Below are 20,247 nucleotides of genomic sequence, written 5' to 3' on the forward strand. Positions count from 1 at the left end.
GCGACGACCCACAGCTACGGCAAACGGACCGAAATAGTCTAAGCCAGTGTACGTAAATGGTATGGTGGTCCAGCCTCTCCAGGGGAAAGTCTCCAATAGGCGGTAGGACCGGGCGACTCTTAAATCTTCGATATTCAGCGCAAGAGCACGTCTTTAATCGTTTTCCTAGCGTTAATAATTTGGTTTGGCTCATTGAGAACAGTTTCGTCAAACCCATCCTTACGTAATATGTTCCATTATTAACAATATTATTGGGGCTTTTACGTCTTCGGTAGCTGTTAACGATAGTATTGATGCGGGTGTCTGCCCGCAGGAGATTGTCTTTATCCAGGGACGCACACAGACGCGATTTGTCTGGCTTTGGGAAGGAGCTGCGAGGCTGGCAGGTGTACGATCTCTTCGGCGAATCAATCCTATTGCGAGTGTTACGACAATGTCTTCTTTGTCCAGAATGATGAGGACGCGTCGTTATCATTTTGGGCACGGAAGAGATGGACTGTATAATATGAAGACTACTAAATGATATACCGTTTGAGAGCTGAGCTAACCTGGGCACTCTAAAAAAGAACACCCTACCGTATTCTAGGAGGCAAGATGATACCCATGTTTCTTCCAACTTAAGTGTTATACCGGCTGATTACATTTTCATGTCATTCAGGACAAAGTCCTTTATATAATGACTAGCTGTCCCGGCAAATGTTTCTTTGCCATTTTAAGTATTTCGCCCGTATTATTTAATTGAAGTGACTAAATAAGTATGTCACCATGGCAACGTCCATCACTATCCCGTCGCACAAACCACAAAGTACTTTGTATATAACTGGAATAGAGACCTCTTTCGGCGCCCAAAAGAGGCAACTTCATACAGCGCTCCTAGCGTCATCGGCAGGCAACTTTTCTTCAATATACATAACATGTATAACCATAACACATCATGTGTTCAAACCTAGATTTAGTTTATTTTGGGATTTAAATAATGAATTACCAATCGTAAGCATTGTTTTATTAATATTAATAATAATAGGTTCATAAATCAAGAAATTCAAAATGCTAACAATTGGTAATTCATGCAATAACATTAAATTTTAAAAAAGAGCGAAATTTCCAAAATAAAGTTTTTATAGGCCGTTTACCACATTTTTATAATATTTTTTCGCTTTTATTTTAAATATGCCCTCGTCGTCCTGCTGACAATCTCTCTTGCCATGCAGTATTTTATTAATTTCTTTACGATAATTATATATGAAGAAGCGGCTAGTAATATTAACTAAATATTCAATTAATTTATTTTTATGTATATCACAACTGATGAAGTCAAAATCTATAAACATATTTATAAATATGTGTCTTTATCAATTCTTTCAAATTTTTTTATCTAAATATTTATTTAAAATTATATCGTTAAGAGGAGTCCACACCGCCGTTTTTCCATACAAACGTTGTCCCCTGTTTCCTCCCTGGATAATGCCGGTAGAGTTATAATTTTTTTTCCTGAATATCTATGGCTACTAATACAATGTCCCTATGTTTTCTTTTTCTCATAATTTAGTTAATAAAAAAGATATGAACGTTCAAAAGCCCAAAAAAATGGCCAGATTTTCCTCTGTGTTCAAACACCCAGAAAACAATACTGGCTAGAATATACAAAAAAAAAACAGGAACACAGCTCAATCTTTGCTTTAATTCTTAATGAAAAAAGTACTTAAATCGGTTAAGTTTTGGAGAAGGAATCAGCGGACAACGAATCGATGATTTTCTGTTCTTTTATTAGAACTTTTGTCGTGTTGTCTCTATCGCGCTCTGCGGTGGGAGACGTGATATTGGTGAGACAGCAATACATTTTAAAATGCCTTATTTTTTATTTCTCTAGCCCTTGGTGTATCCTCTTAATATCTTGTATTCCTGCAATACATTTAATAAGCGAGTCAGTGGGACTGCACAGCCATTGGCGACCTGCATATTCGCGGAAACTTATATGTTCTGAACCCATGTTAGTTGTAAGACTTGTTTCACATGTAGAACAATTTTTGTATACTTTCGTTTTTGCCTTTTTGGCGAAGTATCCGGATCAGGGCTCGAAACCGGTTTGAAAATACCGGTTTATTTCGGTCAAAAACCGGTAAATATATCGTTCTTTTATTTACCGGTTAAACAAGCGAACGGTTTTTACGTAACCCAAATGGTAAAGGTTACCGGTTACTAACACACAAACGATTTTGAAAACCCAAATTAACCGGTTAATTCTTCGATCGCGCTTCTTGGAAATCTATTTTTATCACTTATCGCGGCCCGCTTGGGCCGCTTGGGGGTTGATAAGATAGTTTAATTTTTAATTTAAAAAGAAATGTTAGGTTTGACATACAGAGATCTAAGGGCCGGGACACAAAAACACGATACGACGTCGTATCGTGTTTTTGTGTAACAGCCCTGAGGGCCATTGCTAAAACACGGGCGGATACGGGCGCGGGCGCACGCGTTGAAAGAACGCCGCGGGCCACGAATCCGCGTGCGCCCACCTCATTTAGCGCTGCTACTATAATTTTTATTTCGAGCGTGTACAGTTGTGTCGAGTAGATTACCATGGATTAGTTACTAATTTACTGCGAAAAGCGTACGCCCGCGCCGTGTGCCCGCCGTACGCCGTAATTTAATTAATATTATACAAACATACTTAACAAGATCACGCCATAAAAGTTAAAAAAAAATACTTTGTTTATTATAATTTTTTAACTTGAACAACAACTATAAATCCAAGTAATATTGTCAAAACAAATTTGGTTTCATTTATCATCACATAATTGTTTTTATATCAATAAAAGACACATGTATTAACTAAAAAAAAATCCACCATTTGTTTATTAAAAATGTATAAACAAATGGACTATTTCGATGCTTATAAAATTTTTTTTTCTTAACTTTATGCTCTTGAAAATATTATGATTTTTAGAAACAATTTTTTTTCTTAATAACAATATTTAATTTTTTATCATCGTTTTTTTAATATTTCTATTGTTAAAATTAATATTGATAGTGAAATAGGCTGGAGGCTAGAAGGTTTCTGAAGATAAAAGACTTTTTGCGAGCCTAGCCTTCGAACTTCAAAACTATGCACCGTTTTGTGACGGGAATGAATCGGTAGACAAGATATTTTAAGAGCCCAGAGATGCCTAAAATAATCCCTGACCTGATCCTGGATGGTGATGATGATGAGGGGGTGATGACCAGAAGTGCGTAACAAATTATACAAATGAGGAAAATATGTTTGTCAGTATTAGCTAAGGACCTTCCTTCGGTGTTTCAAAAAAAATCTGGTCATCAAATTGAATACTTAATTGAATCTCGATCACAATTCACAACCATAGTGATATTTAAGAGATTTCGAGACAGAGCAGTAGTTGATTGATTTTTTTAGTTGTATAAAGGCAAATGAAGGTTATTGCTTATTGAGATTAATTATCATAAAGCATTGTAACAATTCGCATAATTAATACTTCGTTTTATTCATTTCTTCAACTTAATTTTCATTTTTAATTTGTGGTCAGTAGAGACCCCATGCGACTACTTGTGTGAGTTTTTTGATGCGCCATTTGTTAAACAATAGAACTATAACAAAAAACGATTATAAACAATTAAATATTGTTATTAAGAAAAATAGTTAATTCTAAAAATCATAATATTTTCTAGAGCATAAAGTTAAGAAAAATAATTTTTTAAAAGCATCGAAATATTTATAATGTTTTTGTAAACAAATGGCGGAATTTTTTTTTTTTTTTGTTAATAGATGTCTTTCATTAATATTAAAACAATTATGTGATGATAAATGAAACAATTTTTTTTTGACAATATTACTTGGATTTCTATTTTTTTGTATAAGTAAGTTATAAAATTATTACTTATGGATTATGGATCCTTCATCAGACCACCACTTTTGTGAATATAATACCAAATTGATATGATACCCTTAATACCAAAAGAAAAAATTTGAAAATTCGTTAACAAACGGTGGAGTAATCGTTGAACATAAAAAAACGAACATAACACCTCCCCCATTTTAAAAGTCGCTTAAAATTGTAGCCTATGTGTTATTCTGATGTATAAGCTGTATTATTGTAAAGTTTCATTAAAATCTGTTCTGTAGTTTTTGCGTGAAAGAGTAACAAACATCCATACATCCAAACAAACTTTCGCCTTTATAATATTATTAGGAAGTAGGATAATGTAGAAGGAGTAAGGGCTCCATGAAGTGAAAAATGTTTACGAAAATTATTTAAACATTTTTTTTTATGTACAATGAGGATGGAAGTTCAAAAAAATTTCGTTGGTTAACATTTGTCTAATTTGTTGAAAAATTAACTTTAAGTTAAATTTCCAACGGGAGCAAATTCTTTAAAGTGTTCGGAATACACCATAAGTTTTTAAAATTTTTAAATTAATATTTACAATATTTCGCGGTCCGAAATTCGACCTTTCGCGGTCCGCACACGGACCGCGGTCCGCCTGTTGCCTGCCGCTGACTTAGACTATAAAACAAATACACTTTTTAAGTCGAGTAAAATAAAAAATAAACACTACATTTTTTAACTGATAGTTGTTAAATACGTAATAGAATACTAATTACCTATTAAAATCTGTAAAATCATTTGGTATTCAAATCAAAATTGTCTGAAACGAGATGGTTGCCGATAACAAGCATAAATCATAATATTCATCCTACAGCACACTATGATACTACATAGTCATTTCAATGTCCATTACTGTTACTGAATTCTGATGAATATAATTTGCACATTAACATATACTTTCCGTTCTTAAAACAACGCTGAAACCTCCAAACTTGTATCTATAAGGAATCAGTTCCGTCAGCACCTTCTCAACCATGGTATACCTTGATGCAAATTGCAAAATCTTTCTTTTTGCTTGCGCACGGGGTGCCAACGTCGCGCGCGGCAAATTACCGGTTAATTTTCAATACTAAAACCGAAATCAAAGAAAAACCGATATTCTGCGTTTACCGGTTTTTACCGGTAAAGTGCAACCTTTAACCGAAATCGTTTTCGGTTTGGGGTCAATAACCGAAACCGGTTTTGTTCTGCAACCGGTTTCCGAGCCCTGATCCGGATATATAATGAAGAGAGCTCATTACTCTCGGATCATTTTTTCCTCCAATGATTGAATAGTTATAATTGGTAAATACTCCATGTCACAGGTCGCCGCAGTTTTAGAGTCCTCACTTGAGACAACGAAGGCATGGACCTATCTTAACACAATATTACTATGACTTACCTATTATAATCTACCTACTTAAAGTAACTAAGAAGTGTTTGTTCTACTTATGGCATCTGCCAATGAACCTAATTTCCCAACAGCATCTATTACATCGCGTTGGTACTGCATGAAATGTTCCATGATTGACTTATGCATGATTGACACTAATTTCTCTTCCAAATTTACGCATCGAGTTTCCAACTGGAGGAACTTATTAGCGACACCAACGAGTTGCGTCCTCCTTTGTGCCGGAGGTGAGGACAGCTACACTATTTTGCGATTCGAGTTTTCTACGGCATTGAGGGCGTCTAGGGGCTGGAAACATTTTAAATTGTGTTAAATAGGTAGGGGAGAGGGGGGCACCTTTGAACACTTTTTAGTTATTAAATTATATTTCTCATATGGTGTTATAAATCAAGATGTATTATATTTTATAAATAATTATGGGGTTTATACTAAATAATAAAAAAGATATTTATTTATTTTGATCCATCAAACTAACGTAATTTCCATTTTTTAAAAACCATATTTTGTTCAAATCCGCCCCATCTGCGGGGCACATTTGAAACCCCTAGGGGCAGTATTGAAAAACCAGGATAAAATAAAAACCACGTCACTTAGAACTTAATCAACACTATATTTATGTTATTTGCATCTTATATTATCATTGAACATAGCCATATATACCTACACTAGTTATTACTTAAATAAATTGTATAAAACTCTATACAGTCTGGGGCAGTCTTGATCAAGATTTAACTAACTTACAAGTCATAAAAGAGATCAATATGAATATTGCAAAACAATCTTATAAAATATGTACCTTTGTGATACCTATCTTAAAAATATGACTTATGAGTCTTAGGAACGTACTTTAAAAGCTTTAAATTATAAAATAAACAATCAAAATAGCCTTAAAGTCCAGTAAGAAAAAACATAAAAATTAAAAAGAAACAAATTAAAACATTGGAAGATAAATCTTATCCTAGCCTAAATTTACTAAAGTTAAATTTGAAGGTTAAAAGGGCAGCTGTTCGTGAAGTTCCGGCAGTAGGACATGGTTTTGGAAGTTTCTTCACAATATCCGTAATAGGAATAAATGATTGATCTTCTTTGTCAGGGAACAAAAATTTATAACCAAACTTCTTTTTCATAAAAGAAACTAAAAACATCCTTTCGTCTTTTCTTTTAATAATAGCCACAAAATACATTTGTGCATCATTTTTGATAGAGTGACATTTTACCAACACATAATCATTTTCATTTAAATCCTCATATCTCAAATATTGAAATGATTCTCCCTCGGCAACTTGAGCATCAAACTCAGAACTACTTAGACTGTCACTTGCCTCCATATCAGAATCATCATGCAAAGATATGTTTCCATCTGATTCTGAGTTTGATTGATCACCTCGCGAAGTTTTCTTCCTCTTGGATTTTGTAGAAGTATTTTTAGCCATAGATTTACCTCGTTTTGATAAAGGAACAATTGAAGGTTTGCGTTTAAGACGGTCTAGATATGCTGCTTCTATTGCGAGTTTTTCTGGAGTGTCAGTTAAAATACGTGAGGAACCTTTCTTTCTTCCTTTTCTTCCAGTACGAGGAGCCGCTTTTGGATAAGGTCTTATTGCTTCAGGAGTTATTAACCCTATTGGAGCTTTATCTGTTGTCTCAGTGGTTGTTGCAAGTTCATCTACTTTATGGTTAAGTTCACGGGGAGGTTGAGATGTAGGGTTTGTGATTGTGAGTTGACTCATATTCTCAAAATTAGCAACAACCGGACCTATATCAATAGCCTTGGTGGGTGTAATTACAGGTTGATCAACTTCTATATCTTCGGCATCAGTGGCGTCACTGTCGATTGCGGATGGTGCAGGAACAACAATTTGAGATACTTCAATGGCCTGAGCGACTGTTATTACAGGTTGATCCACATCAAGATCTGCAGTATAAGGGGCATCATTGTTATCGCTATGAGGCACAGGAGCACTAACCTGAAGTGACATCTCATCAGTTTGATCAATCGCTACATTTTCTGATGCAACAATCAAAGGTGCTTGTTGCGCAGGAACTGGCCTATTAGTCACTTCTGAACATTCAAAGTCATCATCTGTGAATTTGTTTCTCGAAAATGGATATATCCCTGCCGCAGAAAATCCCGATGTGATGTTATTGATAGTGTGTGAAGCATTATATGCAGGAGTAACAATACTCGCCAGATCGTGAATAGTGATGGTTCTACCCGGATGATTAAGCAACCAATCATTTTGAGCGACTGCAAGCTTTGCTTTAAAAGGACTGTTTACTGCAACGTCAAGTGGCTGCAATTTATGAGTGCAGTGAGGAGGAAATGTTAATAATACCATGCCATTATCTCTCGAAAAATTTATAGCGTCTATTGTGCAGTGGCTCTCGTGATTGTCAAGTAATATTAGTATTTGGTCATCTTTCGTGCATCTAACGGTTTCTTGTATATGTTGAAGAACTTTGAGAAATAAAGGCCCTGTCATCCAACCACTAGACGGACTGTTAGCAAATCCAACGCTTCCTACAGGAGCTCCATTAAGCATCGAGTCATGGAATCGGGCCCTTGGAAAAATAAATACTGGGGGAATGGTATTTCCCACAGCATTAACAATGGCACACATAGTGATAAGTTGGCCTCGTTCGGCTGAAACTCCTTGTCCTACTTGTTTTTGTCCTGTTTTAGCTATTACATTAGGCGCTTGTACAACCGTCATTATGTTAGTTTCATCCAAGTTATAAATGCGAGCTGGAGTAAAATTTCCTCGTTGTAATACTTTTTCATAGTTATTATAAAACATCATAACGTTATGTCTGTTAAAACTAGTAGATCTAGAAAGGCTTGTATTTTCGGGTTTTCGTAATGATAAAATAGGATGCCTCTTCATGAACCCTTTCATCCATTCAATACCCGCCATCTTATTGCATATCCACTTCTCAGGACACTTGTGTAATGCATTAGCATATTGGTATGCCAATTCTCTCCCTTGCACGTAGGTCAGGCCGTAGTTCATTTTAGACATTCTTAAGAAATACTTTTCGAGCATATATTCCTCATCATTTGTAAAAACTTGACAAACTGTGTGTTTGCTACTATATTCTTTAGATTTGGGAGTAATATTCTCTTTAAAATTTTTAACTCTATAGTATAAGGTAGTTGGTTTTATGTTATATATAGCAGCAGCAGTTCTCAGCTTCATACCATTGTTGACAACACACAATACAGCTCTTTCCGCATCGTCTTCATTTACAGAATTTTCTTTTTTCTTTTTGTAATTTCTTACCATGATGACTGAAACAAGAAACCAATAAAAAATTAAAAATCTTATGATGGATTCGTATTAACTTGGTTAGGTACCAATAGGGGCACTTTTGAACATTTTATTCAAAAGTGCCCCAACAATTTTGTTCAAATCTGCCCCAACACCATCTTGCTTAAATAAACATCTCGGGACGAAAAACTTACTTAAGTTCAAATTAATTTTCATTTGTAATACTCGGCATATACTTTAAACAACACAATAAAATAATAATAACTTGAAAATAATACTTACCTTGTAATTAATTTGATTACAAATAAAAAAATATTTATTTACTATGGCCTTCGTAAACAAACCGGCGAATGATTTTCAAAATGACATTGACATTGACGTTAGTTGGGAACTGACAGACGTTTAGGACGGTGTTACCAGTATTAAAATGGTTTCAGAGCTTGGGAATGGTAAAGGATTCGTTCATAAAACAAAGAATTCAAAACTGCCTCTGTTCTAAACTGCCCCCCTCTCCCCTACATACTTATAAAACACGCGTAGTGGTTTCTGCACAACTACTTTATTGACAGGAAGCAATAACCTTTGGCAATGACATGAGACATCAATCATCATAGAAAATACAACTCGATATTTATACATACAACACATAGATGGCGCTAGTTGTTATTATTTTGATATCAAGATTTATGAATTCTAACACATACTACCCTTTCGACACATGTGGCCAAAAACGCAAAATAGAAATACAAATCTTTATTGTCATAAATTAATTTTTGTTTAAATTTCCGTCGAATAAACGTTTATTTATTTATTTACAATTTTAATGCGTTGACCGGGGGTGTGATAAATTATTAATAAAAAGTCTATATTACACCTTTTATTGTATTCAACACATATAAAAATAATCACTCTTAAATCTTAATTAAGTACGGATTTTACTATTAACAAAATAAAAGAACTACGAACTAGTCGAGCCGGAAGCGCGCGGGAATCTGGCGGGTGCGTCTCGGACGCGTCGCCTTTGTGCTGTTGGGGCACGCTTGGGCTTTCCAAAATTCCCGGAATGTGCGAGTGAGAGGGCACGCCATGTGTTGCCCTCGTTACACAATGGTTTTTTTAAAAGTAGCAGTCCCCCAATCTAGGCGCAGCCTGTGCTATGGGGGAATTCTTACCGAATTACAATAAAAAGAGTGCGGCTAACAACAAAAAACACAAACGAAATTAACATAATTATTCTGGGAATTAGTAAAAATAATAATACAAAAAATCTTAATACAACAACAAAAATGCAAAATTTTTGGGTTCAATTCTAAAATATTATTAATAACAATAATGAAGTGTGTAGTTGTGTATGAAAGTGCGTGTGTAATTGTGTGTGTGTGTGTGTGTGAGACATACTCTACCAATACTCTACACACAGAGTATGTCTTATGAGTTATGAGTTATTTGTACACTTTAATTAAATTTTTCTGATTCCATGTATGACTAGGTTAGTATGGATTTAGATTCGACGCCTCCGTGGTCTAGTGGTATAGAGCGCGGCTCTTGACTCGGAGGTCGTGGGTTCGATTCCCGCGTTGGAAACATGTTATTTCCAAGTTTGGTTAGGACAATGCAGGCTGATCACCTGATTGTCTGACAAGTAAGATGATCCATGCGTCGGATGGGCATGTAAAAAGTCGGTCCTGCGCCCGATCTCTCGCCAGTCGTGTCGGTCGTCCGTCCCACTGGGTTATGAGAGTAAAGGAATAGAGAGTGCTCTTGTGTACTGCGCACATACTTGGGCACTATAAAATTACTCCTGCGTAGCTGGCCTGGTTTCAATGAAACCGGCCACCGTCACCGAAACCGGTGTGGGAGCTATTATTATTATGGATTTAGATTTTAAGCCTTTCGTACTGAATACTGCTTTAAATCAAATAAATTTATTAGTTTATTGTAAATGAAGGGATATAAGAATGTTCCGAATCTATAGGCAAAGGATGTGCTAACGGGAGTACTGGGTATTCTGAAAAGTCGTCTGCTTAACATTTGTTTATAAGTATTTATGGATTTTGTAGTGGATTTGTGTACTGATTCAATGACCCTAGCATAATATAGTTTTCTAACACTTAAAACCCTTGTCTCCTCATAAAGTTTGTTCGTGCTGTACTTCTTAGGTTTCTCCAACGCTACCTTTAATACGCCTATTTGCGCTCGCTCGAGCGGAATAAGAGTTGCTGAAGAACACCCACCCCAAGCCAGGATGCAGTAATTAATAAGGGACTGACATGAGGAAAAATTGATGATTTTTTATATATTACCATCGACCGCATTTCGTATATTTCGCATTACACTCATGAGTTTCCGTACTCGTTTCTTCAACATGGAATCTGAAAGTCAATACCAATAGGTAAATACTTTTTTCGCCAAGCGCATTTAAAATTTTCTATTCATTTATGACCAAACCCGTGAAATACCAAAAACGCAAAAGGGCATACTTAACCATTTTTTTTGGATCTTGAAATGCATTGCGATCAAGTTGACAACACCTTTTTTATCATAAATAATAAGCTGGCACAACCATGATAAGCAATTAAAATCTTTCCTAAAATATGAGTCTTATTTCTCAGGTAGACGAGCTGACTGGTTTGTGCGTGAAGTCCTCTTAACATTATGTCGGTATTATAATTTATGCTCGGTTTAGAGTTACTCTTGTTTGGTTGGGTCGCCCCTGAGCCAAGTAGCTGCTAAAAAAAACTATACTCACTTGATGTAACAGATGGCGGTTGACGAGTGACGACTTCCACGACATAATGGAATGTCTTCTGACACATTTACTTGCACACTATCAGCATTCTCCTGAAAGAGATTGGAGCACTTTTGAGGGTTTTTAAACATTTTATGTAAAAACATAGGGTAAGTTACAAGGTTGACTGAAACACAATAACTTACAGTATTATAGGCTACTGGTACAGTTTCCGGAGACATTTCCTGATTTCGTAATGTAATATTTCACTCTCTAATGCATGACTCACCTAAAAATAAAATATGAGTTCAGTAAATCAGATAGCCAACAACTTTTTCATTTTCATTTCTTAAGAAGTTTGGTAAATTAGTACTTTGTACTTACAAAAGCATTCAAATTATTTCTATCAGCATTGTCTATTATTATTTCATCAGGTGTATAATCCTTCAATTAAAATAACACTTTCTTATTGATTGTAAAGAAAAGGCGACTGTTGAAATAAGCTTCGCATGTTGGATATAACTTTGATTTAATAGCTATCTATTAGAAAAAAACACTGTTTAATTTGTCACAAAAATTAAACAGGTACTTACTTAACCTAAGAATAGCCTACTATGGAGTAATACCTAATTGACGTACCTTCCGTGCGAGCCCAGTTCGAATTTAATTTTTTAAGTTCTCATTTTTAAGCTTCCAGTCTGAAGAAATTATGTGGAATTCTCTTACACAAAAATTGATGTAGACTTAAAAAGGAACAAAGTAACAAAATAACCGAACAGAATATTGAAAAATGGCATGGTAATTCTGTAAAAAAATCTTGAATATCACCATGAAAATACACTTCAAATTCGAACATCTCGTAATTTTCAATGACAATGATACTTTTTTTTTTACAAAAAGGATAGCTATTTTATAGTTCTAACAAAATAACCGAATAGTTTTTTAATAAATGATTCGGTCATTGAAAAAATAAAATAAAATGTACAATTTTCTCCTATTTCGCCCTATCAAGGACGCGGCGAGCGTCGTAACCGCGCCACTGTACAAGGCGCGCTGATATGAATGTTATTTTAATGTCCTGTACGTCGATATTCGTACTGTCAGATATCGACCTGCTAATTTTAGGAACATACAAAATAATTCAACATTCGATGCAAAGATGAGGGAAACCCCAGAAAAACCTCACCAGATCATTAAATAATTAATTACTACTAAGTATTTATTAAAACATTATAAAATAATATTCTTCCACGTTCGTATCCCGCAGGTCGCTGAACCTGGCAGCGGCTTGGTCAGCATCCGCGATCTGATTATCTGTTGAAATATATTTCAAAGTTATTGTCTTTTTCTCACACTGTTCTCGGGAGAAGTGATACTTAATGTCAATATGTTTGGATCTCTTGTGACTCGATGGATTATTCATTATAGTAATACATCCATCCATCCATCCATTATTATCTTCACGGCTCTATATAGTAGATATATAGCTCTATATAGTTGATAGAGGGGAAGAGGGGATTTCGGGACAAGCTCGAGCGTGTCAGATTAAGCTTGTATAGGCTTCCGACATGTGTCTATCTTGTTTCCATGGTATTGATAAGAAAAACGACTTCAGTAATGCAGTAGATTAGACACAGATATACCAGTTTTGTTACAAGTTCTCTTCGATAGCTTTTTTTTTTATGAAATAAGGGGGCAAACGAGCAAACGGGTCACCTGATGGAAAGCAACTTCCGTCGCCCATGGACACTCGCAGCATCAGAAGAGCTGCAAGTGCGTTGCCGGCCTTTTAAGAGGGAATAGGGTAATAGGGGAGGGTAGGGAAGGGAACGGAATAGGGGAAGGTAGGGAAGGGAATAGGGTAGGGGATTGGGCCTCCGGTAAACTCACTCACTCGGCGAAACACAGCGCTAGCGCTATTTCATGCTGGTTTTCTGTGAGAACGTGGTATTTCTCCAGTCGAGCCGGCCCATTCGTGCCGAAGCAAGGCTCTCCCACGTTTTGGAATGGAATGAATCTCACTAACATCGCTAGGCTTAAAATACCCCAAAACTATTATACAATTCAACAACTATTTTTCTTACAGTTAATGACAAAGCATGTATTAAAAACTAGTACAAACAGTTACTCGTAATGACAAAGTATGTATTGAAAACTAGTACAATTTGTAGTAGTATTGGTGAGACTAATTTTGCAACAAATTTCACTAAAGGAAGTCTAAATCTAACAATATCGTAATAAAAAAGTTGTTCAGTTAATTTGAGTAGCATATTATTATTATTACTTATTACATCGCCGGCATAATTTTTTTGCAAATGATTATGTGTGTAAATGTTGGAATAAAATTTCTGTAATAGGATAAATTAAATTTTTATTTTCTTGTTAAGTGTGTGTTATTAAAAAATCAAACATTAAAAAATAATATAATCGCGATCGCTTCGCAGTCAAAACTAGGCCTCTAATTTCGTAAACATTGGACAAGGCTGTTTGACCAACTGTGTCGGCTGAAGGCATGTAATTTTTTGATACTATAATATTATATTTGTACAAAAGTAAAAAACTAAGTATTAGTTAAGTACTTTCATAAAATATTCATGTAAATAATGAAGTAATCATTATTAAAGGTTAATTATAAGCTACATAGTAAGTAAGAAGAGTATGGTAGGTACCTGAAAGAAATCTATGATTCCTTCATCACAAACAGAGTCAAATGGCAACAACGATTTACAGAACCACAAGGCTAAATCGCGAGCTAGAAGCCATTTATCTTTTTTTGTGGGGCAGGGCTGTTGCTTGTGCTTGCAGTAAATCCAGATGTTCGAAGCCGTGGCCGTGGTGTAAAAAATCTGTTATTTTTTTTATCAGCAAAATCTTCTCTAATGTTGTGATCGTCTTTTAAATGTCTGAGTAAGTTGCCAGTGCTGACTGTCTTACTGTATGATTTGATTTTTTCTCTAAAATATAAATTAAACATGCTAAGATGCATAGATGTGTTAGGTAAGCTTGTAACCGCTTCTGCGGTCTTTATTTTCAGGGCCTTTTAATAGTGTTATACCTACATTTTATTAACGTAAAACGTGTAAAAGCGTGATTAGAAAACATGAATCGTCTTCGTGTGTAGCAAAGGCCTTAAATGCATCCCACTTATTATTTGGTACGTTTCCTGCCAACCCTTGGCAAACGTCTTCAAGTCACAAGCGTCCATAAATCTTGCTTGGCGTTAGGAAGTCGTTTACACGCTTGTGAAGGCGTCAGTGTGCTACTAACATCCAAGCATGGCGGACACCGAACTTGTGTCAGCTATTGATTTAAAATACGAAGAAATAACAACAAGGAAAGCTCGATGAAGATGGTGGATGAGAAAGATTAATAAAAATCGTACAAGGTAACTGTTTTGAGTTGTAGTTTGGTTGGTTGATAATAATTAAAGATAGACTTGACAAAAATTAGTTTATTGTTACTTGTATGTGCGAACAAGAAGAATAGAAAAGTGAATGACGAAATGACAAAGCAAATTCATAAAATATTAATAATGTGGAAGGTATTTGAAATATCAATTGGTCGGTAGTAAGAAATGTTAGCGTGCCGGTGGTTGTAAATTTATCGTGTTGCTATTTAGTAGTCGTAGGCGCTCGAACATCCTCCCCTCCGTGGAAAGCACCGCTTTCAACTTCATAGCTCGGCCCCGGATAGAAGAGGGCAGAGTTTGGCCAATGGTCTTCGGTAGGTGGCGCCCGTAGATGTCCGCAGCTCTGCAACTCGCGATACGGCGTCTGATCCGGGAAATAGACGTAACACTCTTGCCAGTTTCCAGGATAGTGGAGGTAAATTATCCTCCATTAGTAGAACTAGATCTCCTTCTTGTAATGTTGAGCAATTAGTTTTCCATTTGCATCGCTGTTGTAGCTCCGACACGTATTCCTTCTGCCAACGCTGCCAAAAATGTTGTCGTATTTGTTCCAGTCTTGCATAGCGTTGAAGATGATTGGTGCTCTTGTCGTTGAGTGACGGAGATGGTAGCGATAGCAATGACCGACCTATCAAAAAGTGTCCCGGGGTTAGGGAACGGTAATCGTTAGGATTGGATGATAAAGGACATAAAGGTCTACTATTTAATATTGCCTCGACTTGCGTAAATAAAGTACCTAATTCTTCGAAAGTAAGATGGGTGTTACCCATAACGCGACGAATGTGAAATTTGGCTGATTTAACTCCGGCCTCCCAGAGGCCTCCGAAATGAGGAGCGTGCGCCGGGGAAAAAATAAATTTTATATGCTCGTCTGTTGCAAAGTCTGAAATAGCATTTTTGTTTGCCTTTATGAAGTTACCTATTTCTTTGGCTGCCGCGACGAAATTCTTTCCGTTATCACAGAATATTTCAGAAGGTTTTCCACGCCTAGATATAAATCTGCGAAGCGCCTGTAAAAAACCATCTTTAGATAGGTCGCTGACAGCTTCTAAATGCAAACATTTAAAACGAAAGCATATAAATAAACACAAGTATGCCTTGATTGTTCGCGCTCCGCGCCCCCTCTTATTAAGTATATAGAATGGACCTGCAAAATCAATGCCTACAGTTTTAAAGGGAAAATCTGGCATAACTCTTTGTACAGGTAAGTTGCCCATTATAGGATTTAGAGGCCTTCCTTGATGACGTCTGCATGTTATGCATCTATGCACTGTGTTTCGTGCGAGACATCGACCATTGATTGGCCAAATAGATTCACGAATTAATGATAGTAATAATTGCGGTCCAGCATGCATATGACGAATGTGATCGCGTTCAAAAATAAGTTTAGTGAGGTGATGATTGGAGTGAAGAAGAATTGGATGTTTTTTATTAAAATCATAACCTGAATTATTCAGTCTTCCACCAACTCGTATTAGCCTTAAATTATTGTCGAAAAAAGGTGTTAAAGACAAGATGCTTGACTTGTTACTAATAGATTTACCCATTTCTAATAATTTATATTCTTTAGGAAAAGATTCCTTTTGAGAAATCATACATAGACTATGGAAAGCGTCGTTTAACTCATCCAAACTTAAAACTCCTAGACGTTTATTAGTTTTGTTTCTTAAATTAAAAATAAATCGTTTAACATATCCTAAAACTCTGTGAACCCTTGAAAATTTAGAATATTTTTCAATTTCAATTATGCTTACTTCCGTAGCTTCGTTTACTACACCTGCAGAAGAAATTAATTTAATCTCAGGCAAATTAACTTCATTTGGGACATCTGGCGAAGGAATACACCACTCTGATTCTGGTTTAGATAAGAACAGTGGGCCATTCCACCAGGTTTTTTTCGAAATTATATCCTTAGGTGCGACACCTCTTGACACTAGATCCCCTGAATTCAATGAAGTAGGTACATATTGCCATGATGAAATATCTGAAAGCTCTGAAATTTCGATAACCCTATTTGCTACGAATGTTTTTAATTTATGACAATCAGCACGAAGCCATCCAAGGACAACAGTAGAATCGCACCAGTGTACTTGACGAGCGACTGTACATCTAAGAGATGCCACCACCGCCTTCGATAACTTTGCTGCTAAAAGTGCTGCGCATAGTTCTAAGCGGGGTATCGTTGTCGGCTTAATAGGAGAAACTTTCGACTTAGAACACAACAATTGAACATTAATTATACCTGCATTATTTATAGATCTAAGGTAGATACAAGCTCCAAAAGCCCGCAATGATGCGTCACTAAATGAATGTAATTCAACATAATTGTAGTTTTCGCACAGTACTCTACGAGGTACACTTACATTTAGAAGATGTGGTAAACTATTACTAAATTCTTCCCATGACCTTTCTATATCCTTGGGAACAGGTTCATCCCAATCTAGACCCTTTTGCCACAGAGATTGTAATAATATTTTTGCTAAAATAACACATGGACTGATCAAGCCTAAAGGATCGAATATTTTAAACGTAAATGATAAAATTAGCCGCTTAGTAATTGGTTGTTCCTTTGGTGGAACCTCAAATGAAATTCGCAAATTATCATCTTCAGGATTCCATTTAATACCTAAAGCACTGGTTGATGAACTAACACTAAATTCAGTTGATGAGTTAACTACATCTGTTTTTAAAATCGATTCGCAATTAGATTTGTACTTGCGAAGATTAAAACATGCCCCTTTTAAAGTGGCTGATAATGCATTTTGAATGTGTATAAGTTCATTTTCACTATCTGCGCCAGTTATGACGTCATCAACGTAAAAATCTTGTTTGATAATTTTACCTATTAATTTATCAGTACAATCATGTCCCAATTGCCAGAGACAACGAGTGGCCAAAAAACTAGAACTTGCAAGACCATATGTAACTGTTTTTAAGCGTAAGATTTTGATTGTATCACTTTCGTTTTCTCTCCATAAAATTAACTGCAAGTTTTGATGTTCCTGATGCACATGAATTTGTCGATAGTGCTTCTCTATATCAGCTGTTAGTAGAAATTTGTATTGTCGAGCCCTAATGAGGATAGCAAATAAAGAGTCTTGAATATTAGGTCCAACCATTTGGATATCATTAAGCGAAAACCCTGAAGTAGTTGGAGCTGAACCATCAAAAACTACTCTAATTTTAGTAGACTCACTATTTTCTTTAAATACTGCGTGATGACAGAGAAAATGAGATTGTTTTAGAAAGGCTGTATTTGGTAGCTCTTCCAAATGCCCTAGTTCATAATACTCATTGATAAAATTGGAATACTGTGTTTTTAATTGTGGATACTTCCTAAAACGTTTTTCTAAATTTAGAAATCTTTGCAGCGCCATATTATAAGAATTACCTAAACAATCAGGTGTATCAATCAAAGGAAGTTGAACTGAAAATCTTCCACTAGGTAAGCGAATTGTATTTTTTATGAAATGTTGCTCACAGTCTCTTTCGACTTTTGTAAGCTTCGATTTATTAGGAACTTCTTCGATAGTCCAAAATTTTTGTAATAAATCATTGATATTTTCGTTTTGTAAATTGTTAGCTAAAATTGAATTATGACATTGAATTTTCTTAGTAGTAGATAAATTGTTTGATATAGAACCTGTGATTAACCAACCAAACTTAGAATTTCTTAGTTTAATGTTGTGTCTTGAATTTATAGATTTCACATCATTACCGAGAACATCCCAAAATAAGTCTGCACCTATAAGTATATCGATGGACGAGGGAATGTTAAAATTTGGATCGGCAAGTGTAACGTCTTTTGGAAATTCGACATTGTGTAAATTGATTGTAGTAGCAGGGATAGCTCCTGTTAGCTCTTTGAGCACAAAACAATCTAAAGATATTTTGTAATTTTCGTGAATGGAATTGAGTTGAGCAATGCAACTTTCTGTTATGTAGTCAGACAAGTTGTTGCCAATACCTATAACACTAATTTTATTTATAGAACTTGACTCTAATTGCAAGAAATCTTTAAGCCTTTTGCTTATGAACGATGATTGACTTCCGCAATCAAGCAACGCACGGGCTTTAATTGCCTCCTTAGTTTTTGGATTTTGCACTTCAATTATGGCAGTAGAAAGTAATATTTGATTTGTTGGTTGTGTAGAAAAATTGACAATTGTGTCAGTAGAATTTAAAGAACTAAAATCAGTCTTTGTTTGATGTAGTAACGTGTTATGCTTTCTTTTGCATACACGACATGGACCTAATTTGCAGTTGTGAGGCTGATGACCCTCCCTTAAACAGTTCATGCAAAGTTTGAATTTACGAATGTCACTAATTTTATTTTCGTAGCTTTTAGCCTTAAATATTTCACACTCATATATTTTATGCTCACCCTTACAAATAATACAAGATTTGAAATTGTTAATTTTGTTGTCACCTTGTAAGAAAGAAAATGATTTCGTATGTACTCTTTCATTGTTAACATTAGAGCCTGTGGGCCGAGAGAAGCCACTTGATGCCTTCATCTTGTCTAATTTGTTACGATTTAACGTTTCAAGTATATCAGCTCGATCGGTTAAAAATTTATTAAATTGTTCTAGCGTAGGTACCTCATCCAAAGAGTTACGCATTTCCTCCCACTTAACTAAAGTGCACGTGTCTAGTTTCGAAGAGACCATGTGAATTATTAAAATGTCCCAATATTGGGTAGATTGCCCGAGACTAGACAATGCACGTAAATTTTTTGTAACATGGTCCACAAGAAAGCGCAAAGATCGTTCGGACTCGCGACTCAACGGTTCAATCTTGAAGAGAGCATTCAAATGATGATTTAAAAGCTGTCGTTTATTGTCGTACCTCTCGCAAAGTAAACGCCACGCATCTTTATAGTTAGCCTCGGAAACCTCCAAATTTGATATAACTCGTGCAGCATCGCCCGCTAAATAAGATATCAAGTAATGAAATTTATGAATTGGCTTTATGCGATCGTTATTGTGTATAACGGACAAGAATGTGTCTCGAAACTCTAGCCATCGAAAATAAGCACCATCGAATTTATTAATTTGTAATTGAGGCAGTTTAAATTCAGTTTCAAAATGATCGCGATGACACTGAGACAAGGAAGTGTTATGCTCGTCCTTTTTACTGCTAAACTTCGCTAAAATAGTTTGTGCCATTGCCATACATGTCGCACAATCTTGCTCAATAGCATCCCGCTCATTTATTTCAAATGCTAAATTATCTGAATTTAATACATCTATTGAATCTTGCACTTGCTCATATTGATTTGATAACAAACTAAATTTTTCTAATTTTATTGAAAGTTCCGTAACTTCAACAGTAGATAAGTCTTCTTTTTTGTCAATTAAATCAATATAGTTTTTAAATTTAGTAATACGCCCTTTTAAAGAAGAACGCTTGGCAAGTAATGCCTTTAATTCACTTTTGTCGGTATCGTTAGGCATTTCAATAGAAATCGAAAAATGAATACCAAAACCAGAAACTTCGCCTTAAATAATATTAATATTTTTGCTTAGACTTCGCCTTAAGTGTGAAAT

At 35.5% G+C, this 20,247-nt stretch overlaps 1 protein-coding gene across 1 annotated transcript; it reads right to left on the reverse strand.

Annotated features, from left to right (window-relative positions):
* Positions 1-5,529: 5,529 nt before the first annotated feature.
* On the reverse strand, positions 5,530-19,642 carry LOC121740548. Its single transcript, XM_042133286.1, has 4 exons — positions 17,815-19,642; positions 16,143-17,145; positions 6,510-7,207; positions 5,530-5,580 (listed from the first exon to the last, which is right to left on the reverse strand). Exons 1-4 carry the CDS (start codon positions 19,366-19,368, stop codon positions 5,530-5,532), a joined length of 3,306 nt encoding a protein of 1,101 aa, XP_041989220.1. The 5' UTR covers positions 19,369-19,642.
* Between the last annotated feature and the right edge of the window lie 605 nt (positions 19,643-20,247).

Source organism: Aricia agestis, chromosome 3, assembly GCF_905147365.1.
Source record: "Aricia agestis chromosome 3, ilAriAges1.1, whole genome shotgun sequence".
Classification (NCBI taxonomy): Eukaryota; Metazoa; Arthropoda; class Insecta; order Lepidoptera; family Lycaenidae; genus Aricia; species Aricia agestis.